The sequence below is a fragment of the Struthio camelus genome, chromosome 7 (genome assembly GCF_040807025.1).
Source record: "Struthio camelus isolate bStrCam1 chromosome 7, bStrCam1.hap1, whole genome shotgun sequence".
NCBI classification, from domain to species: Eukaryota; Metazoa; Chordata; class Aves; order Struthioniformes; family Struthionidae; genus Struthio; species Struthio camelus.
Window position 1 is genome coordinate 18,460,654 of NC_090948.1, and position 23,833 is coordinate 18,484,486.

At 39.4% G+C, this 23,833-nt stretch overlaps 1 protein-coding gene across 11 annotated transcripts in view; it reads left to right on the forward strand.

Moving 5' to 3' along the window:
• The window catches only part of BLNK (B cell linker), a 103,042-nt gene that overhangs the window by 24,938 nt on the left and 54,271 nt on the right, over positions 1-23,833 (forward strand). For 8 of the 11 annotated variants that reach the window (XM_068949982.1, XM_009677767.2, XM_068949984.1 and 5 more), the window contains one exon: positions 6,722-6,768. The exons of the other annotated variants lie outside the window; for them this stretch is intronic. In XM_068949982.1, the coding sequence (XP_068806083.1) occupies positions 6,722-6,768 (47 nt within the window). The remainder of the gene's footprint in view (positions 1-6,721; positions 6,769-23,833) is intronic. 11 annotated transcript variants of the gene reach the window in all.

The window sequence follows — 23,833 nt, forward strand, 5'->3', positions numbered from 1 at the left end:
ATTTTCCATAAAAGTGAAAATAAAATGTTTTGGAACCACTAAAGCAGTAGCATTGACGTGCTTCATTTTGGCCTTTTACCTTATATTAAAAGCATCAAAGCAAAGTGGTTTGATTTTGCCAAAAAACTTTTCTACGTTCTTAATCGTTGATGAAATGAGAAGAGTCCTGCAAAACAATTTGTTTTAATTGATGCAACATTTTTAGAGATAAATGGCTCTGCTAGAAGACTTTCAGCTGGCTCTTCTCAAGTCTCTTTCTTAAAAAAATAGGACTTCCTAATCTTGCAGTCCACATCAGCAGCAGGCTCTGCTTTTTTTTTTTTTTTTTTTTTTTTTTGCTGAGGCTGCGTTCCTATTGGTCATAGTTGCTATTTCTATATGTGGTGACTTGTTTCCTTTTTCAAACACCAAAACCCATTTCAATTTGCTTAAACATATAGCAGTGTGTAGACATGGGAAGTGGTTTTATTTTCTGCGTTCCAGTACGTGTCCTTTCAATAAGGACATGCAAATATAGAGGTCAGCCCACAGAACATCACTCTGCCAGGAAGGGGGACAGTAAAATTTTGAAAGACCCCTGGAATATCTCCTATCGTTCCATCAGATCAATCTGAGGCTAATGAGGGCACCCCTGTTCTAGGAAAAAATAGCATGAACTTTCCCAATTCAGGCAGTCAAAAGATAGATTTATGCTGCAGATCAGGCTTTATTGTCTTAGACCTAGGCTGTTTCTATAGACAGCTTTCAGGGAGGGGACCACTCATTTGATGTGTGAGACTGGATGGGACAGATTCCACAAAGGCTTGGATAGCCAGGGGGGAGCTAGCAGCTTCTGGGAGACTGAACGGGGAGGAAATCCGAGGTAGCACATAACAGAACAAAGGATAAACTAGTTGAATCTTTCATTGGAGCTCTCTCAAAAGTAAAAATGGCTAACTTCAAATGTGTACAGTTTAGGTAGCATTGCAGAAGGAAGTTCCCTAAAATAAGATAAACTGCAGGGTCTCAGAGAGGTACTGTTGCAGAAAAATAAACTGTTGAACACTGGTACTGGGTTACCAGCTTCAGAAGAGACAAGTGTCTGCTGCCCAGCCCTGGCTGGCAGGATGGCTAACACGTAATCTCCTCCTTACAGAGCAGCTCTGACACAAACACGACCGTCGCTTCTGAAATGACAGCTGCTGTTTCTTATACCACTTCTATAACTGCGACTTTAGTTTCACTGCAGAATGTCAAGATTTGTGTTCAACAAATCTGATTTACCATGTTTTGAAAGTTACAGAGATGGAGTGATAGCGGCAGCATAATGTGATTCACCTCAGCCTTGAACAACATGTTTTACCCCTGAAATATTTACAAAAGCTGGCATTGTGAACTGAGAAGAGTTTAAAACTAGTTTTTGCCCACTTTTAATTACATTTCCATGGGAGCATGCTTCCTTTCATTCTTCCTTCAAATCTGTCTTCCATCCCAGTGCCTTTCCCCAGTCTTCTGCTGCTGATCTCTTCCATTTTATTTTCTGGAAAACAGGCTTGACTGATGCTTTTAAATTTTTCTATGTTTGGTTCAAGTTGAATCCTTTGACTATTGCACTCATAAGGACAATTTTTAAACAATTAATGTTTCATTTTGACATCATTTTGCTCTTTTTTTCTGTTTATTAGTTATTTATCCATTATGTATACAATAGCATTAGAGGCAAAGCTAAAATTAAAGCCTCATTGCGGTGGGCATTGTAGACTGCAAAAAAATTTTTCAAAGACACTAAAATCTAAGTGATAAGCCAGAAAAAATACAGAAGAAAATATAAAAGGAAAATGCTATTACGGTAACATTATGAATGAGAAATGGAAAGAAAGACGGTAATAACTTAAATGCAGACTTTTGCAAGTGTGCATTTCCTGCTGTCTTCCGTGGTAATGACTTGAGCACATGCCCGAATGCTTTGCTGATTTGGACGCCATACGTCTTGCCTGAAATCACGTGAGACCTGAGTCCTGCTTCCCATCCTAGAGCATCTTACACTTTTGAGTAATGTCACACTTGAGAAATGCGTCACAGCTCTGAAGCCTCAGTTTTTCTGGTTATTCTTAAGAGGTCTAAAATTGGTAGCTGCAGAACAAGCTCCTCTGGCTTCCCTGTGGATATTCCTCAACCCTTATCTCACTTTTTTGGATGTGGATATTTTAGTCCTAACATCTCTTCCAACCTATTCCTCTCTAATAAAACTGTCCCTCAGCATGACAAAACTTATGTGATAGGACTCTCTGCCTGCGTGAAGATGAGCAGACACCACCATCTTGCTTCACGTAAGTCCGATATTGCTAAAGGCGGCAGATTTAATTTGAAAGACTCTGTAACACAAAGAAACATGATTTGGATTAGGCTAAATGAGTATATATTGAGACTGCAGTTTCCTGTAATAGAGTTACAGCTGGTTAATTTGCTATGCAAACTGGTATTGCTATAAAGCTATGTTGCACACAAAGTGCTCTTGCTACCACTAGATGTCAGTTTTATACACTTTAAAAGGGATAAATACTTCAAAAATAGCAGTTCTACCATGTTCACAATATGCACATATTTCTTAACTATGTCATGCTCTCTGGACTAAGCTTTATTTTTAAGGATGACACTTATTTTTCATTCTTGTCTTTTGCTGTTTGTCCTGTGTTGCACTAGTTTTCCTTTACCTAAGAAAAAAGACCTAAAGAATTTCCACTGTGCATTTTATTCTATGATTTACCCAGTCTAAGACAGTCTGGCAGTTTTTGCCAGATATCATTGGCAAAACTCCATAGTTCAGATTGTCTTCCTGAAGGACAGCACTGAGATCTTATGCCTATTGCATAAGGGTATTTTTATATTCTATAAGGACATTTTTACTAAGAATTGTAAAATCCCCTCTGACCAATTATGGACAATCTCCACTGCCAGTTAACAGAGGATATCATTAACATGACTTATTATAAGCCTATGATTTTCAGATTTTCACTCACAATGACTGCCTGAATATAGATCAGTTCTATTTACATTCTAAATTCCTACCTCACAGAAAAGAAAATACAGATCTTCAGGAAATAGATTCCTCCTTGTTCTGGAAACTTGCAGGTCTTTTTATCAACAACAAGCAGATTCCATCATGGTCTTAACATAAACAAGTTCATCATGCTGAACCTTTATAATATATTTTGCATTTTTTTTGCCAAAACAACATCAAATCACTTTACATTAAACAAATCTGGGGCTTTACCTCCCTGGAAGAAATGAAGAAAATAAGGAGGAAGTCAAATTCGTTATACTATAGCACATAGCATATGTAGCACATACATGAATAGTCATCTACAAGCTTATCTACAAGGAGGGGTTGAAAAGTAAGGAAAGGGAAAGAGAAGTGCTTGTACATACTTCAAAATATAATTGAAAAAACTTTGTCATACAACCATCTGTACCAAAAACCTTCTTCAAAGATATCTGCTAAATTTTTTGAGGCAGAGACTATATAAAAAATATCCCTTAGCACAGTCTTAGCTAGGAAGTGTGAAAACATGCCAGAAGCTCTGAAGTAAACGTGGAGGCCAAAACATGCCGGGTCCCATGACTTCTGACTAGATTTACCACTTTGAAGCCTTCCTTAAAAAATTGAAATGTATTCCTGTTTCCAACAACTAGAGGGAGCATGTGTTAAGCCTGGGGAGGGTAAAACTCCCACATGATAGACACTGTGTTACACGATTTTATCATGTCTAAGAGCCACATTCCCCTTAGCTTTCCTACCACATTTCCTGTTTCCTCAGACCAGGACCCTGCTGACTCTTCCCACGCTGACTGTTCCCTGCCCACCCACCAGGCATCCCCAGCATGACCCCGGTCTGTAAAGGCAGTAGGTCCCCCCGCCATGCAAGGCGCATAGCTGCATGCACATGCTGGCCGTTTGTGAAGCACCTCGGACGCCTCGCTTCACTGTGCGCATACTGCATGGTCCACGTGGCATGAGTCTGTCTAAACCTCTCCTGACAAACATGCATCGACCCTGCTTACAGCTCCTGACTCTGCAGCTCCAGAGCGGCTAGAAATTTTGCTGCTCTTTGCTTTTGGTGTAAAGCTTCGCACAGCTCAGCGTCCACGCTGATAAGCAGGATAGGCTCAGCTCCTAGATGTGCCTCTGCAGGTACGGGAGTGAGACGCACCTCAAACACTTGCAGCGTTTCTCCCTGGCCATGATGCTATCTACCAAACATAGCTGGCTTACTTGATCTGCAAGCTAAGAGTTTTGGTTACTGCAGATAAGTGAGCTACTAAGAAAGTTGATGTCAGGTGAATGAAATGGCCAGTAAAGGACAGGAAATCAACAGCTGGTTCGAAGAGAACATAAATTTTATGTTTACTGAATTACACTCTAACTGTAAAAACAGTGTGTCTCCAATCTGCCCCTTTAGTTCCTCTTTTTATGTTCTGCAATTCAAATCCTTCCAGGAAAGAAACTACTTTAACTTCTTCTTTATCATATATGTTCATTTGCAATACATCCCGCTCTTGCCAGGACGACTCACTAACAGTGTATATCATAAGCAATGACAGAAGCAATGGATAAGGAAAACTTGGAGATTTACTCATCCTCCCCCAGAAGCTACCACGTAATTTCAGAAATGTTAATTCCTTCTCTTTCCTAAGACCAGAATTTTGTTGCTAAAAAGCAGCAGCTCTTAGTTACAATGGTACGGTTACAATCAGTGGTACAATTTTCTGCAAAAATGAGCATACTCAACAAGAAAAGATGAGTTTCAGCGGGACTCATACATGCTAATCTCCTCAAGCTTCAGGAAGGCTCGCAGTTTAATTCTGCTATTAAATGCTATCTCCTAAAAAAAGAAAGCAAGACCAAACTCTATCCAAAACATCCACCAGTATGAAAGGTTCCATAGCTGGGTCCGTCGTTCCCTCCTCTGCTACGCTAACTGCCAGTAAAAAAGTGTCTGATCTGGCTGCATGCGCAGCGCATGCCTGTGCAGAAGGGATAACTACGGAAGAGCGCTGCTCAGGAAATGCATGCCAGTGACTACCAGCATGGAACGGCAGCAAGAATTACATAAGTTATTTTACTGCAATCACTGAGCAGTTTTGCCTTAGCAGTCTTAATATAAACAAGTAAAGGTTTACAGATTCTACTTTGCAAAGAAAAGGGAGTGAATAAGAACCAAGTCCTTACAGTAAAAGGCATAATTTCGGCCTCTATTTAGAAGATAAACTAACAGAGATGGAAATGGTCCTAATATTGATAATCTTTAATTGCAGGGGCAATTTGGTGATGAAGTCTGAATGCCCAGAAGGGCCATATACCAATCTGATAGCTCAATATAGTTTTTAGAGTTCCTCAGGAATTTGATGATTTCTGGATCTGCCAGATGAGCTGCTAATTATCATACACCCTACATGTAGATATGCAGCTGCTTTTTGTTACAGTGTAATTACAGGCTAAGAATTAAGTATGGAGGGCTCTCTAGTCTCTGAAATGACATATTTTCACAACAAAAATATAAAAGAACTTAAATAAATGCAAAGATTCACTTGAATATAAATACAGACTGAGGAAATGTTTCCTCTGAGACCTTACATGTTCTCCACTTGATCTGCTCATCTCATATCCATGTTGTTAAGCGTCTCATTTTGTATGCCTGAGACAATTCACCTGTCGAGTTGATTGAGAGGGTTAGCGAAAAGGCAGAATAGTTTGGAAAGGGACTGATGCATGGGGTGTTATTCAGAAAAACAGACAGAGCTGGACTAAAGACGACCATATTACAATTAACTCAGCGTGGCTTAAATCACAGGAAAGTACCAGTTCCAGAGATTTTTATATCCACTGTAGCTGTGCCTAGGAAGGCTTAGGAAACAAGAAGACGAATTTCCTCTTCCTGACACACAAATAGAAAGAGGGTTAGAATTCAGTCTGTTCCATGGACATGCTTTCAGCCTGATCTGTCCCTGTTGAAATCTGTGGTGACAAAGAAGGCATTTAGGTTTCTAGACTAAAACCATGCGATTACCTATATAGATACACCCTTGGTCTGGCACAATCAGCAGAGATTTTACTGGAAATTTTGCACTGAAAGAAAATCCCTAATCAATCAACAACAAAAATAACTAGCTTAAAAGATTGACTTAAGAAGCTTGGCTGCAAGAAGACACACTAAAAATTTTTTATTTTCTTTCTTCATCCCCAGTTTTTCATGGGTTAAGAGTTATGCGAAAGCCTAGCACAGTAATAGACCAAATTGTGACTTAATATTAGTAGTCTCCTACCCATTGTTAAACTAATCTTCCACTCAACCATTGTTACACTGATCTGGTGATTTAAGTAACCCCCCCCCCCCACACACAAAGAAATTCCGTGGCGAGCTAGAAAGAGACTATATAAATTGGCTTGCTTATCACTTTTTGAATGATTCATTAACCAGCATAATTTAATATGTCACATGCTAGGTTAAATTCCAGGTAAACAACACAGTGTGTGCTCCCTCCCTTCCAGAAGTGTTACAAAATGCCAGTAATAAGAAGTTAAGCATTAACCAAGATGAGACAACCATGGAGCTACAAAAATAAAAACTATTTTTAGGTGCTTGCTTAGTTCACCATTTAAAAAGTCATGTATTTCACTTAGTGCATTGGTCTCAAAATGATCTCAATTTAAAATAACAAAACTTGTTTTCTCTCTTTTTAGAATATATCAGAGTATGAGCTGAACCGATTCAAAATAATGCATCAGCCGTAAGTTCCTCATTCTTTTCTGCATCCCCATGAAACAACTAATGCTCTGTTGTATGCTGCCAATTTCTCTGTTAAAAAGTGAGGAAGAATGGGAATTGTAACGTGTGCATGTTAAGGACATTAACTGATTGAGGTGGGACTTTCTCAGGACAGAGACCCTGGCAGGTTTACAAGAACTGTGGTTCAGGTCAGGAGACGAGAGTCTCTTCCGTAGCAGCTTCAGCACAATCTTCTTCCTCAAAACAGTCAGGGACAATCTTAATATCAGCAAAAGCACAAGCTCAGCTTTTTTCTGGAAAGTAAAAGCTCTTCTGCTGTACAGCGTATGGGGCCAAATTTTCAGAATTGGTTCATCTGCCGCTCAGGGGCCAATTTAGGATCAACAAAGCGCTATGTTGAATATCTCGATGTAAATGTTATTGTGGAAACACTGGGCGTTGAGGCTTTTGAGAGGTAAAAATCAGCCCAGTGACATGACAAGGATATCACAGAAAGGGCGTCGCAGATTGCCCTATAATACAGAACAGAGCCAAAACTGAGAACTGCTTACCCAGACCCCTTTAGACCCCTTTAGACCCCTTTAGACCCCATGCAATTAAAAAAGATCAGGGTCTAACCCCAAGCCACTGAAGTCTCCGCTGTCAATTCAGAATACCTTCTCTAATATTAGCTGGCTCAAAATTCCAGTAACAAGATTTAAAAAGTCTAAGTTACCCAATCATCCCGGAAGCAGATGCTAATGACCAACAGCTATTGCTATTGATCCCTTACGGGGAACTGAGTGAAAGGTCTGTATATATGTGGGTGATGTATTCCAATTACTACTACATTTATAGGCAAAGTTTCATACTAATATGTCTCATTTAATTAGAATACTGAATAAGCAGCTTTAGGTATAACAGTTAGGAAATGTATTCATATACTTTGTGACAATTCAAGTCCATGTAAAAGGATAGCCTTAATATTCAGGTATATTATTCACTTGTATTATTTTGCACAGAAAATAATATCAAAGAGTTTTCTCTGTGAGACAATAAATTTAGGAATAATTCATTTTGTTATGGAGTGAGTTGCTCTATTTCATCTAACAGCTTTTATTATTTCACGTAAGATATTTTTCCTAGCTGGGAAAACATGAAATCCACTTACAAAACCAGAATTTTTTGGCAAATCCCACCCTATTCATAAGAAGGTAGAGGAACTTGAGGGCCATTTTATACATCAAAATCGTATTCCTATTGATAAGAATTTGATCGGAATGTAAGTGAATATTGTCCTAGGTTCGTTTTAGTAATTAACTAGATGAATAAGTCACATGCCAAAGGACTTTCTTGCAAGGTAATTAAGTCTAACGGGACATCATTTTGACAGGAAATGTAGAGAGCATGAATGTGAAGTTAAGCAGGGATGTGACTTCTGTTTCTGTGATATATATGAGTCTGAACTAGTACACAATTAGGGCCAATAGAAATCTACTGATGTGAGACCAAGAGTTGGGCTTCTACTGAAGTGAACATTTAGTCCTTGAATTCTCACATGGTAAATTGGAATAGGAAAAGATGTTTTCTAATAGGAATTCTGTAATTTTCTAGTAGGAATTCTGTTGTCAAGTAGAAGACAAAAGGCCAGACTAGAGCCAGTCCAAAGTAATAAATTCCTAAAATGCATGGTGTGGATTTTAGGTCCCCAGCACCAACTGTTTCACTCTAAGAGCTGTTTCTAGTACATCTTACTACCTGCTAGTGCAAAACTTGCCCAAGTGACTAGCGCTCAAACAGTTTGCATGGTTTAACTGGAGAAGGTTTACATTGATCCACCTAGACAAGATGAATAGGTCTGTTCAAGCCTATATATATCACAGGTAATCCATGCTGGATCAAAGCACTAAGAATAGATAAGCAGGAACATGGCAATTGCCAAACAAGCTGAGAGCAACTGTCTAATCCTACATTTTCTCCTGGCTGCAGCCAGTGCGCCAGGTAAGGTGCAAGGGTCCCTGCCTGCTGCAAAAGTTTCTTCAGGCGTTTGCTTGGGTGGAAGTTGGTTACCCTGAAGCACCTCCCTCAAAAGCCCTTTGCCTTTCCCATTCTGGTTCTCACTAGTGTAACATGACATGTTCTACTTATTCACTAGAAAGAATTTGAGTGTAGACAGCTATAAATACTTTGTGAACTAAAACATGCAATTATTCTACACCTGCTAAGAGATCCCACAGATGTACCAGGAGCAAGCTGCATCTAGGTATGGGTATACCACCCTGACTCCTGCACTAAACATGCCCACACACTCAATGGAAGGCACTTTTCCCTCTGTTTCGGTATTGAACCTGCTCTTTAGTGGGACAAGGTAGCAGAAGCGAAAAAGAGACAAAATATTTTCTCTGGGAAGCATTTATTGTAGTAATTCTGTTTTGAAATACTCTGAAATGAACTTTTTTCGCACCAGACATTTTAAAAAAAGTTTCTCATTATATTCTTTAATTCAATTAGTATTGGCTTTTACAGCCTAATGACAGCCTAATGTAAACTACTTCTCCTCTATACTTAAAGCCACAGCACTATCTAGATTGCTTCTGAGCAGCTAGGCAATATAGTAGTGAAATTACCAATGACCACTCCCTACTACTGCCCTATCAGCAAAATGCGATAATGAAAGGTTTCCCTCCAAGCTTCCCAGAATAATAATAGAAGAGAGCAAGTGCTGCTCTTGAACAAGGGACAGCAGCATGCTAAGGGACAAACCCAAAAACTCATCCTCTGGCTCTGGCTGCAAGGATTGTGCAACCAACTGCTCTCACATTTTATTAAGTTTCCAAGGGTCCTGACTCCATGTTGAAATATTGAGATTTGTTTAGAAGTCCTTCCTAGGTGTCTACAGAGGTGCTTTTCTATTTTTCACTCTGCACATCAGACTTGGTTGAAACACTCTCACCCTGATAGCCCGGAGACATCCAAAACTCCCAAACACTGAACAAGTTCACTCTCAAGAACCGCAGTACAACAGACCTTCCCAGGTTTTAAACCTCTCACTTAAATTGGCCATGAGCTGATTTATTCAGTTTTGAAATTTTTTTCCAGGAAGAAAAACATCTAGAACAATACACTAAATTCAGGAGCACGCTTTAAGAGGGAGCAGGTATCAAAATCAACCTCATGCCACAGGTATTTCAAATACTGGAGCTTAAGTGCTTTCCAGACATGCTCTCTTGGTATTGTTACTAATAAGCTGTGCAAATAAGACTGGAATTTAAAGCTGTATGCAGCAAGTCTGATCTAGATAAGCTATAATCAAATTATATACACCCATAATTTGGAAGCATATCTTGAGAAAGAAATGTAGTTGAAATGTAGTTACAGCTCAGTCTCCTCAGCGTAGATAGTTCAAGACGTTAGCATTGGATGTTTATGCAGAAACTATTTCACAATACTTTCTGCTTACTCAAGTTTCACTTTCCCAGGGACCATGAAATTAAAAGGTCTTCTTTATAGCTAATACAATTAGAAATGTATCCCAAACTAAACCTGAAATAAATTTTGGTGTCAGCCCATATGCTGTAGGGACAGTTTCCCAAAATCAAAACTGGAATCTTTCATTACCAAATCCATTCCTTTTATCGCATGTGCAAGGTCAGAAGCCTGCTCTAGCTGTGTCAGATTGTCAGGTAAACAGGAAATCTGCACCCACAAATCAGATATGAAGTGTCAGGTCTTGCAACTATCATTTGTATATGGCCACATGCAATTACGGAAGACCCGGGATAATAAGTGAATTGTGACAGGGAGTGTATAATTACAAGCTTTGCTTAATTAGGGTGTGGGCAGCATTTGAGTTCCTTTTCTTGAAATAAACATCTATCACTTTTTGCTGCTGTTAAAAATATCACTAGTTTATTTTACCAAAAATTTATCGTATATGCAGAAAAAAATTGCTATTCATAAATCAGATAAATGTTGTGTAGCTAAGATTGATTGCTAGATTACTTTCTAACATTTATTTTTCACTTGTTCATAATTTTTTAATGAGATAGATAACTCTAGGTTGAAATTTTTCATTCTTGTCTTCCAAGCAACAGAGATCTCTGTTCCTGAGACATATGAATAAATTCTGAATTGTAAGAGCATTTCATATCAGAAAAGTATCTTTGTAATGCTGATATGTTCCACTTGAAATGTATGCACTTGCATAATGCAAACTGCCAGATCTAGAAACATTGCACACTAACTTATTTTTCATCTTTCTCCCTCCACCCGCCTTTTTCTTTTATTCCTTCATTAAGGAAGACAAACAACCTCATTTGGAAAATTCGCTCTTCAGCATTTCTATAGCTATCAACATTTAAACACCATACACAAGTTAGTCACCCTTACTCCAGGCCAAAATATCACGTGTTAAGGACTGCAGCCCCTTTTAGTGCCTTCGTAGCTGGCCAGGGGAGAGTTCTTAAGGCAAAATATTTTGGAGTGAAGGGGTCTAATCAGCACTAAATCGATTTGATAAAGGTCGGGTTGAGACCTTGCTCTGCCACAGACTTCACAAGTAAACTTAGGCAAATTATTGCAGCATGCCACGCTTCCTTTCCCATCTGCAAAATGGAAATAATAGTATTTCCCCATGTTTACAACAGAAGTGAAATCCTTCTTTCAGATAATATGGAAAACTGTAAAACCACACTGTAGATTAAAGCCATCAGGTTGCTCTCCAAGATCTCACTTGTGAGCTTTGACGCTGTAGGGGCATGGCAGGTGCATGCATTGAGGAGAGGAGAATACTGTGGAGATTATTGGCCAGGCAATGGCCCGCAGCACCATTGCTGCAGCTGCCAGGCAGCCCCCTGCGCTGCCAGGGGCCGCCCCGGCTTGAAGGCAACAAAAATTACAACGGTTCAAAGGGCAAGGAGGTCGCCCCTGGCAGGATTGATTTTGTCCTAGTTCTGAGTTCTGACAGAGATTTACACACCTCCTTTTGTGCATTTTTAACTCATTGTCCATGTTTCTAGACAGAATCATTAAGATTCAATTACTTGCAAGCATGCTGCGTTGTCTTCTGTTACATTTAAACAGACAAGAAAATTAAGTGCATGAACATTACAGCAATAGGTCAGTGGAAGAATCAAACAATGGAAAAGTCAGGAAATAAAATAATAGGCTGAGAGAGTGTAATGTCATTCAAATTTCACATGTAGAGAATTTTCTAATCCTGTTTCAGGGAGGGGGGATTTATGTGGGTATTCTTACTATTAAAGGTACTCTTAGGTAGTAAAGGTAGGGTGTGCAACATGACATTTTCAGTTTCACTATGAAATATTTTAATTTCTGGCTTCTCTGTTTTATTTCTGTGCACTACTTTCTCTAACCAAAAAGTTTAATATCAAGGGACTAGTACTATTAAAAGCAATGAGATTTCTGTGAAGACTGGTTCCTTAATAAATAAGGCAGACGATTATAGAGCTTTTGCTCTCTCTGTGAGGTGAGGTGCAGCAGTACAGAAATCTTTTCCCATTCTACCCCAGCAAAGGTTTCAAGCTGAAAAAACAATAGTAGTATGTGACTTCTATCCTGATATTCAGCAAGCAGGAAAGGTTTGCCCCTCTCACTGGGATATTCCATAATGCATTTTAAATTACCCTCTTACCTTTAAATAGCAGTGCTGACTCAGGAAAATGGTTTAAGTTAAGTCTAAATATGCAGATGTTGTTCCTTACTTTTCTTAGTTCTTGGTATAGCTGAAATGCCACTTTAAAAATCTCTAGTTATTCAGAAACCTGAAGAAGACCAGGGCTGCAAGTTTAGAAGAATCCTCTTAATTCAACAATCTCCCAAGCAATAAAAATGATACCTTATAAAGATCAAAAGAGGTTTCCAGAAGATAACCACTCTAGTGTCACAGAAACATACTACAGGGCACTTTCTTGGCAGCAGTATACACTCCAACTAAAAAAAAAAACGTATGAATTTGACTTTAAAACACGTTCTTATATATTATTTACTCATTTTTAGCATGAAAAGGCAAAATATCCCATCTGTGAGAAAAGTCTAGCCAGGCATCAAATATTTACAGAGGCAGTCATTGCCTGCTGATTAGAATTAACTTGGGATATTCCCCAGGTCACAGGAGGATCTAGGGAACATGGGAACATCTGCTTGGCAGAGCAAGACCATCTTGCTTCCTCTTACAGCAGCAGAGAAATTATACTCCGCCTGCAGCAGAAAGGGGGCAACAGACACTTTCTTTACAGCAGTTTCTCTTACACTCTGTCATGAGCAACTGACACTTTTGCATAACATGAGTTGCTTGAGGAGGAAAGACCCACTCACAGCTTAAGCATATATTGTGTCCTAAGCTCTTCTAGGAAGGTCACTTCTGCTCTTGCAACTATCTTGCAACTATCTCTTGCAACTGTTCACCATGCTATCTTGAATCCAAAGCCTGGCAAAACTGGTATTTTAAAACGCTTTTAGAAGTGCCTTGCCGAAACTTAGCACTGAAAGAAAGTATAAGAGTGAGAAAGACCATGGCGTAAAAGCTCATGGCACCATTACAGACAGCATGGATTTGAACCTGGACCACAGTCATGGCACCTTCCCTATCTCAGCTCCCCAGTTTATGTTAAGAAAAGTATGCAGTCAGGAGAACACACAGACAGACAGACACGTTCCAATCCTGTGGATCTGTAACTGGGTATTTTTCTTAGCATAGAGTGAATCCAAACCCTCTTCAGCAAAATTTTAATAATTTTTTGAGATTTGCCATCTTGGCAGAATATGTTCTCCAGGATTTAAGTCAAATAACATGTGATGCTTTCCCATAGATGAACAGTGAATTTGTATTTTGTGATTCTCTTTTATATTGAAAATAGTGTACAAGGAAAATTGTACATGGAAGAAACTAGTTCTGTACATCACATTCTCCTATGACTGCAACCCCACAGAAGATACCTTCAGAAAAATTGTTTTCTTTCTTAGTAGTGCCTTCAGATACAAGCTGGAATTACCCGAATGATGTTTTGGGCAGGACAAAACCCAAACCTAGTACGGATGCCATTTGAACTTGGTTAGCTTGGTGCTAGCCTGGTAGCCAGCTGAGGAGCAAGGTATATCACCTTATGTTCAGTCCTGTGTGGCACGGCTTTTAGATCATGACAGACGCACATCCTGCCAGTTCAGCCCCTGCTATAGTTCACCATTAATACAAGCTCTCAGAGATGAGAGGCAACAGTCTTACCTTCCATGTTTCCTGGTAGCACCCCATAAAAATTTTAAATGAAGAACATTTTAATCAAACACAATAACTAATAAGTCCCTACTTCAGTGGCCTTTCTTACTACACAGTTTCATCAGCTACAGTTGTATAAAGATATTAAATGAAGTTGACAGGAAATAACTATGATTACAAGCCTTTATTGGTTGCCAAAAATATAATATAATATATAGCTAAAAACTGCATTTGGTAGTACATGCAGATAGAAAACAGGTACCTATCTACATGAATCACTGGGAGTCACAAGAGATTTACGAAGCCTGTTTGTAAATAAAACAGTGATTCAGTCTTTGAAAAACAGGTCCAATTTGCTGCAATACACTTCTTTCAAAAGTTGAGAATATATAAGTTTGTATTTTCTGACGGAGTCCTGATATCCAAATATTTTCTGGTATATTACTACTTCCCACATAGCAATGGAAGCAAATCAAAAGTCAGCATGGCGCAATACTAAGCGGAAACTACCTTGACAACGTTTTAGTTCTTGTCGTTCTGAGGGCCATATGTTGCCTCTAGGCTGTGTAGAAGGAACATAACTACAACCCGCTGTGATCCTCCGTTACTCCCCGTCTAGAGCTCTGCTCAGGACAACTTCTAAACGAGAAAATTTTAGACTTAGACTCAATCTTGGCCGCCCTCCTTTCACGTTAGCCTATCTGTACCCAGCCATCTGTGGAATACCATTCCAGGTGGTTTTGATAGCATAATTATACAAATTTTTTCTTTAATATTGGCAACACTATTCTCATTTTTAGGGACATTAAGAAAGCTAAATCACAGGCTCTTATCGATACTAGTGTGATAGAGTACTGCTAAATAATACTAGATATATATTAAACCTCCTTCAAGAGTAAGTGTGGATCAGCCTCTGAGGAAAAACCGTATGCTGGTCCAGCTGTAGGGAAAGTCCAGGTCTGTAACAGTCAGTTTAATCTCACTAAATTTTAGTGAAAATAGAAACATTTATCTTTAGAACTGTAGACCAGCCTAAATATCAATAGCAAATCAGTCCCAGAGCGACTCCAGTTGGGTACCAAAAAACAAAGAGAAAAAATTTAAGGTCGTGTTTTTAAGACAGAGGCTCAAATGACCTGTGTATGTTTACACACAAAGCCAGAGTAGAATCAGGAATGGAAGCTGCTGCCTGATTCACAAACCAGGTCTTCACCATCGTCATGTATCTTGAAAGGATCTTCTTCCTCCGCCCTGTCAGTTGATTTGCTTTGCTTTTCTCTATTACAAGACCATTCTCAGACCACAGAGAACAGGTTGTTGTAGTTTCAATTCACTGGTCTTTCTTCCCTTTTAGAAAATTGCATTTGGTAGTCAGAAAGTGCCGCACCTGGGACTCAGAAATCAGAAGAAAATAACTTCTGGCTCATTCAAGCAATGAAGTGTGAAGAACTATTAATTTATAATCTTGCTTTAGCTGAATTCCACATGTGTCCCAGCTCAAGTACACACCATGCAGAAAACAGAACAGATGTCTTAGCTCATTCTGCTCCAGGACTCCTAAATTGGAGTCCTCTCATTCTTTGAAAGAAATACACTATTTAATTTACTGTATGTTATCAACACATACATTTCTGCTCTCTGCAGGAGAGGCGTTTCATTCTTCTCACTGCAGACTAGCCTCTGTGATAACGAGTGAAAACATAACCCTTTTCTGCTTTTATATGAGCATGCAGCACTTCATTCACTAGTTCATATGCTTTTCCTGTAATGTCAGGTCATCTATTCACTATTTGTAAGACAATAAAGGAAAGTATTAAACTCTTTCATTTAGATCTTTTTGAATTCAGAAATGAAAAGAAAACAGGCAAAAAGTTGAGATAAGATACATGTGGAAGAGTGAGAACTATCTAAGCCATGATATGACTGCAATACTTAAAAACGGGGTCAGCCAGACAGGCAGGGTAGAGAAAACACGTGAAGATGAGATGCAAGAAGTGAAGGGACTGCGGTGGGAGGGCTTGCTGCAGCTGCTGGCCAGACAGTTGGTGCCTGTAGCAACCAGTCACTTGAAACAGCTTCAGGAGAGTCGGCTCAACGCAGCTGGCCTGGCAAACGATGAGCTGCAGTTGGCAGCAACGCCGCAGCAGCCCTTTCGGTGTGCAACGAACCCTGTAACAGAATTCAAGAGCTGAAACCCAACGGACTGCCCAGCTACAGGTGGTAACCCATAGAATTATTACATGTGCCAAAAACATATGTTTGAAAGATTTGCCTCAAGCGAGAGTAGAAATCACATTAACCATGCAAATGAATACCTGTTTAGTAGTCCCTCCTGCATAAATCCTCCTTTCCGACAGCAGTGCTAGTGTGAGGAAATAACAGCTACGGGGGTAACAACACAGACACTGGCATGATGGCACTTGTGCTCACCTAGGCAAGGGATGATATTAACACTTCTGCAACACTTGATTCGTAACATCAGAGGGCCTCTGTGGAAAGATCATCTGTAACCACCTAAATTAATGCACATAATTATGACAGTCAAATTAAGAGTCACAGGCACCCTCTGTGCGCGCCTTCTCTGGTTGTCGGTGTTTCAGAGTGCCTTTTCACTTGCCGGGGGCACAGGGTAGAGCCTGATGAGCGAGCACCAAGCAGAGATGTAGCTTATCGACCAAAGCCAGGAGAGCTGCTCTGCTGGATACTACACCACAGCTAAAACACCTTATCCCGTGGTGCAGCTCCTCTACGTCTTGTCCCAGAAACTGCTCAGTTGTTACCAGCTCCTGGCACCATGCTCTGCTGCACAGTGTAAACACACGGTGATTTTAAAAACTTGACATTTGTTTACAGTTCTTAGAAGTAAAATTCAGATATGCCGAGAATTCTTGAAGAGGTAAAATGATTTAAGGCCAGACTATGGCCATCATCTGGCCCTGTGGACAGTAGCATAAGGCTCCCTCCACATGTTACAGTTCAGGACTACTCAGACCATCTCTCTCAGGTTATTTTATCAACCATCTAAAAGACAGAAGGATGAAAGGACATTGTGCAGCACGAGGAGGCAGTGCAGTTGCTCTGCCCAAAGCTGTCTTGGTCTGGGCTGAGACTACTTTTAAAAACGACAATGGAGCAGTACTGCCTGAATCTGCTTTTTAAAACATTTTGTTCTGTCCTTCCATAACCCATGCTTGATTCTTCAAGCTCTGACAACCTCCTGCTGTTCCTAATAGTCAAGAGTCCTGGGGAAAAAAAGAGATTTTATGTTTTTTACAGTTTCTGTACTAGTTTTCTCGCTTTCCATTCTCCTCCACCCTGTGTCACTGCCACATTTTAGGTAGCCACCGGTGATATCCTTGATGGAGCTTTAAGTATCGGTTTCCTCTTCACAATTCTGATGTTTCAGTTTCCCCCAACACCTGCTACCACAGCTCTGTCATTTCTCCTATTTAGTTCCTTACTGTCCAGTTTCACTGCTTTTTATTATTTCATGACGCTCTCTCAGAGCATTGACAATAACCTAAAAATACCTTACCATGTCATTGCCTTACTGTACATTTCATAAAAGTCATCAGATCTGCCTCTAAATCCCAGACTATCTATCTGTCATAGCTAGTTAGGTTTATCAGTATATTATTTTTCTTATCTTATTCCTCTGCCTTCAAACAATAATATTCTGAAGAAATTCAAGGAAGTATAAGGCACATCCATACCAGTGCTTTAATGAATAGATATTATAGTTCAAGATCACAGAAGTAACAAGATTGTTTATATTGCCTGAGATGTCATCCTGAACTATCAGATACACTACTTTTACATGAATGGTACCAAATAACACTTAGCAAATGATTCATAACTAAGTAAATACTTAGTTAACCCAGTAAATACTTCTTTTTTCTGTCTACACATAGCCCACAAATAGATAGACTTAAATATACTCTGATAAAAAATGTCAAAGTCAAATAACTCCTGTCATTATTTTATCTTTTTAATAAAATACAAGTTCAATGCACACATAACATGTTCCAGGTATTCTCTGCTAGGTAATCCCTTTCCAATTAGTACAGATGAAACCAAAATTTCAACCATTTCAGCTTTTAACCAAAAGTAGTACTACATATGTATGATACATCACCATCACACTAGTACTACTGTTTTTTAGCTTTCTTTAGGGGAAAGAAACTGAGTCTAAGAAAACAGTGAAAATAACAAATGTAGCCAATTTCAAGTCACGGACCGGAGCTCTTACAAATGATGCCTTTCCAGCAATACTTCTCCATCATCTTCAAGGTGGATATGGTAATAATGGGAATAAACTCTTCAGGTTTAAAGATCTAAATGGCCTAAAACCAGACTATGTAAAAACCAGCATATTAGCACATGTCTCTACCTATTATGCATCCTGCAGAGTCCACAGGATAGAAAGCTAGTTTCTGTGAAAGCCCCACTTTCTGTACACAAGTGAAACGCTGTTCATCCACAACCCTGCACAAAGACCGTTTTGAAACGCATCTCTGTGGCATAGCTCCAGGAGTTAGCTGCACAGGTTGAAAATTCATTCTCTACAATCCTGACAATTTTTCTCATTTGATACAGCATTTCTTTCTACCCTAATATTGTTCAGTATTGCTTTACTTCGATTGAAAGGAAAGCAATGCTGAGTCAGATCAAAGGTCTGTATAGGTCATATGACGTTTATGATATCAGCCAGCACCAGGGGCCTAGGGAAGAACGTAAGAACAAAGTAAGGGAGTGCGGGTGGATGTCTCCGCATCTCTGTGGGTACATACATGGGTCTGCACCTCATTAGCTGAGCTGGGTTATCATAGCCCTTTGGACAAGGCTCGAACAAATATATTTACCCTTTGAACAAATATTCAGGAAAGCGTTAGCTGGATCAGTTCCACCAAGAATAAAAAAGTTTCTAAAACTTCTTTAGAAGCTCATGATACCTTGAGGGTGTTTCTCAGAAAAAGGGAAATTCACCAGAGAGCGGAGCGAAGAAAGCTAACTACCAGACCAAGAGTAAGGCTTGAAGGAAACCACGACTCTTAAGGAAAAGATACCTTAAAAATCTGTAATTTCCGTCTAGAACATTCTGTTACCCTGGAAAGCTATTTGCTAAGCAACATGAACATTTGATAGCAAAAGCTGGGCAAAAAATATATACCTTTTCAACAGTTTCAAAATACAAACAGTACGAAATTCATAGGAACCGTGTTTTCAGCCATGAGTCTGTTTATAAACATATTCCTGACTCAAAAATATTGTGGCAATAACAAACAGGACACCTTCAAACATGTAGCACTCCTAAACCCCAGTCAGATCTCTGTAGCATGGAGAAGGTTTAAGTGTCCAAGTCCGTGCTCCAGATATTAGCAAAACCTACCAGTGTTCAGAAATGAAAACTCTCAAAGAACTATCATCTGTGCATATATTTCTAAACTATCAGAGCAAAACTTTCCTGAATCTCAAAACTTTTTTATATTGTAACTTCTTCAAGGCAGTAACCGTCTCCTTGTTCTCTGTTGGAACAATACATAATGAAGAAGGAATCATCGTTTATGAGTGAGCCTACTATGCGCTACTGCAATGACGTGAATATTAAAATTCACATATATGCATTTCCTTAAATGTAGGCCTCTATCAAATTTTCTTGCTTCCTTCACTTCTCCCTAGGTATTTTTTTTTTTATTTTAAATCTGAAAGGATGACCAAAAAGTAGAAATAGTTATTCTGAACCCCAGGGTATGCTACTAAATGAAGATTTTTTTTCTCCTACTGAACCCTGAGAGTATAAAGATGCAGGCTTTTATGACCTCAGACTTACGAAATAACTCTTTTAAATGCTGTACTACAACAACGAATGCTTCAGAATAGGATATATAGAAATAATAACACACTGATATGGTATGGCACTCCTATTCATTTGGTACAGTTTTGTGGTCTTAATGCAATTAAAGTTAGCAACTGTACATAATATTTGCAACAATTCACAGCGTTTGCAGCCTGAGATAATAGACAAATTTCATGGCTATAGTTTTAAGTGTGAGTTATTTTTCTCCACAGGATTTATTACATGTATTTATTTTATGCCATAGCCACATCGATATGGGACTTTCAGTTATTAAACTTGTGTTATTATTTCACATAGTGGTTTGCTACTTACAATTTTAATGATGTCTTTTTTCTTTCAAAATTCCCTTATCTCCCTGGTCACTTCACCGTTTTTGAAGGCAATATTTCAAATCCACTACACTTTTAGGTGAGAAAGGACCTTTGGAGCTTGTCTGCAGCGATAGTCCTGCTCCCAGAACACAGGGTCAGGCAATTCCCGTTATCCAAGAAACAGAACAGCACAGGCTGAAGAAGGCAGAAACACCTGAAAGTAAGAAAGACTACAGATAAAAGTAGTTTTCCTGTCCCTAAGCATGCTCAGACAGGATTTATTATGGTCACTGAAGCAGTGCAGATTGCCAAGTCATTCTAGGGAAAAGCTATACTAACCATTTTCCTTGGCTGTATTACAGACCAGTGCAGGAGGGACGTGCTTTAACTGCTGTTGGTTTTCTGGCTGCTTCCAGGTGCTGACAGCACCATGACACATGTGAACAGTATTGGCGCTACACAGAAATAACCCCATTTTAGGACCACCCTTCCATTTTGAAGTTTGGAAACCTTGTGCAATCTTTTTCAGTGAGAGGATACACAGCGATTTTGTCAGCAGATACAACCCTGTTTAGACCATTAAATATGTATGTCTACATTCTGACTGATGCTTGAGTAGGCACACACAGAAAGGAAGGACATAAAACACTTTCTCCTCCCACATCCTCCTCCGTGCCTGTGCAAGTCTTACTCTCAGCGCCAGGGCCAGATAACACACTCTCCTAAGCACTTCCACGAAGCCTTTTTAGTGGGCTCTGGCAATAGGGGCCGAAGGTGCACAAGCCCCAGAGAAATGTTAGAAAGCGGATTGGCTTGCCAGTCTGCAAAGAAGCCCATGCCACTGTGCCTTCACTTTTCTTGGTTTGATTGCTAGCTAGATTAAAGCTGGCCAGTTATGAATCTCTGTGTTACGGTCCCTCTTTCCTGCTGGAAGGGGACAAGACTTGCAAACCGAGTAGCAGCACTGCCCTTCAGAGTAGCGCAGCAGCCAGGTTTCTCCCCAGTAGCCGTCTTCTGGCTGCAACACAGATCACTGCCTCCAAGACAGTCTGGCCTCAAACACTTTCAGCATAAGCATTAAATAGTTACGCTGTCTGAAGGAGCAAATTTTGTGTTTCTGTGTGCATGTGGAAGAGATGACAGTAAAACTGAAAAGCAGAAGTGCAGCTTCTTACACAGTGGGTTTGTCCCCAGGGAAACACATTCTCTGTGCAGGTGCTAAAATGAGTTTGTTCAGAAGCCGTTTCATGAGAAAATCCTACTAAATTTGCTGCTTTCACATCTCTGCCTACCCCATAGCTTAGTTTCCTGCCTGCAGTTACTGCCTGTTTCCTCCAGTGAGCTAGAGATGAATCTAAATACCGTTCAATTAAACCCAGAGTTGTCTTTTCAAATGCATCTTCTGTCTACTCCTATCACCATTTAAACAACTTTGAATAAGATATTTAGTGCCTGAAGTGATAACAAACTAAAGCTTTAAGATTTCTAGAGCAGTTGCTAGGAGCCTTCCAAGATTAACACTGTGGTATTAAGCTAGTTGGCAGGTCTCAATGATGAGACTAAAATGTCTGAAAATGAGTATTACTTTAAAATATCTACCACACAACAGGCAATAACAGAGTACCTTCCTCTCATCTGCTGAGACACAACTGAGTGCCCACGTGTAACTTTTTCTGTACAAGAAGCAGTATTTTCTAGTTTAAAACAGCTTATATGCATCCAGAAAATGGAAAGATCCGTTCAAATGGACTAGTTGACGAGAGTCTAAGAGATATGCCTGGAAAAAAAAAAAGAGAGAGACGTGTTATTTTAAAAAAACAAATACAGCTGTGTTTTGCCTGTTTATAGCAATCAGTGAGCAATAAATACATAGAATGTCATGAGGTTCCATAAACTCACGGTTTCCAAATACCAGTTAAGAGACATTGAGCGGTAAGTTAAGTAGGCAGTGCATCAACTGAAATAGAAGTAGAGGGGAAACAAAACCATGTCTAAATTGACATAGTTTGAAACAATTGAGTTCGAGCTGTCTTTTGGCATGGCATCAAGTACCACAAATTTGCATTCAGACCCATATTGCCATGCATAAACCCATCCTGGCAGCATGTGACAGTCTCGTGTTAACAATCCATTTCCCCTCCTCTCTTCATCGCCACGGCATATCGCTGACATGTCTTCCTGAGGATACTCTGAAAGCAGGAGAGATCAAATATACAGAAAATATTTTAAAATAACAGACTTTAGCAAAAATTAAGGCCTGCGATATTGTTTCAGATTCAGGTGGTATCATTTTCTTGTTATTTTCAAACACTTAACTTTCACAGCCTTGAGAAACAGAACTGTAGCAACTATTTTCTGGCTTTCATGTGAACACAGACTGATCAAGCCAAATTCCTCCTATTGACTTGCTACATTTACATCCACCTTACACACTTTCAGTGGCTAGAGCTCTCACCTTCAGCGCTACCCTTGTGGTGGCAGAAAGCCAGAACTCAAGCAGTAGATTCAAATTTTGGAGACCTTTACATATGAATAAAAACCTTTTTGAAGCAATTATTGGAGTCTGAGAGAGAGAGAGAATTAAGACTGCATGTAGAGACAGCTAGAGAGAAGTATCTCTGAGTTAGGTGAAATACCATGACCTCAAGACAGTAAGAACAGACAGATATTTTGAAGTTAATTTTCGATCATTTTAGGTATTACTCAGGAAAGCTGATTTTCTGCTCTTTTGTCATGACTTGGAAGGAAAAGCCAAGCAAAAGCTCATGAAGTTGTCCTTTAAAAAGTAAAATGTTCATCTTCTATTTTCCCAATTTCCCCAGAAATGGAGAAGTCAAAATGAGTAAATACGCTATCTCAGCTATACTCAGCAAGACAGGTTTTACATGAAACCTGTTTCAAGAATTCTTTGCTATAAAGAACAGTTGCATTCTTCACTCTTGAGTATTTCTGAAAACATTTTTTGGCACAATCTTCTCTGTTAGTGTTGAAGAAAAAACTTTAGTAAATGATAAAGGTTCAGAATTGGGTTTTCTAGCATGACTGAGAGAAAAAGCAAGCCCTATATGGTCATATCATAAATAAAATTGAAACCTTGTCATCAAAGTGATTGCTTACTTCAAATCAAGTTTCTCAGTTGTTTTATGTATATTGAAGGTACTAGACTGTATCTATGAGCATCTGTAAAAAATAGCTTCCTCTTGAAATAGTCATGCATAGTTCATTGAGGTTCTTTGATGCAGCACTGTCTCCTCAAAGCATTAAAAATAAAACATTGAAAAGATCTAGTGTAAATGGATAATGTTTTAAATTAATCCATTTGCAGTTCTTTTTATCCACCTCCTCATTGCTAAGTTTTTGTGCTACATGATACAGTTTACAATTCTCAGCTTTTTGTTGTAGCTGTGCAAAGTCGTAAATGTTCAGAAAAGACAACCGAAAGCCAAGGCTGCCTCTATGTACCGGCTGGGATTTATCACAATATCTGCTGTCGGCAGAGGAGGCTCTGGGTCGATGCTGATGCACCACTGAGCCTCCCCGTTACATCGCTGGGATGCGGCTGGGGCTGCAGACGCTGCAGACCCGGAGCAGGAGCTCAGACATCTCCCAGGTTCCCTAGAATGAACATAGCTCAAATCTGTAATCCACATTAAAACTGTGACATGAATGATCTCCATAAAAAGCC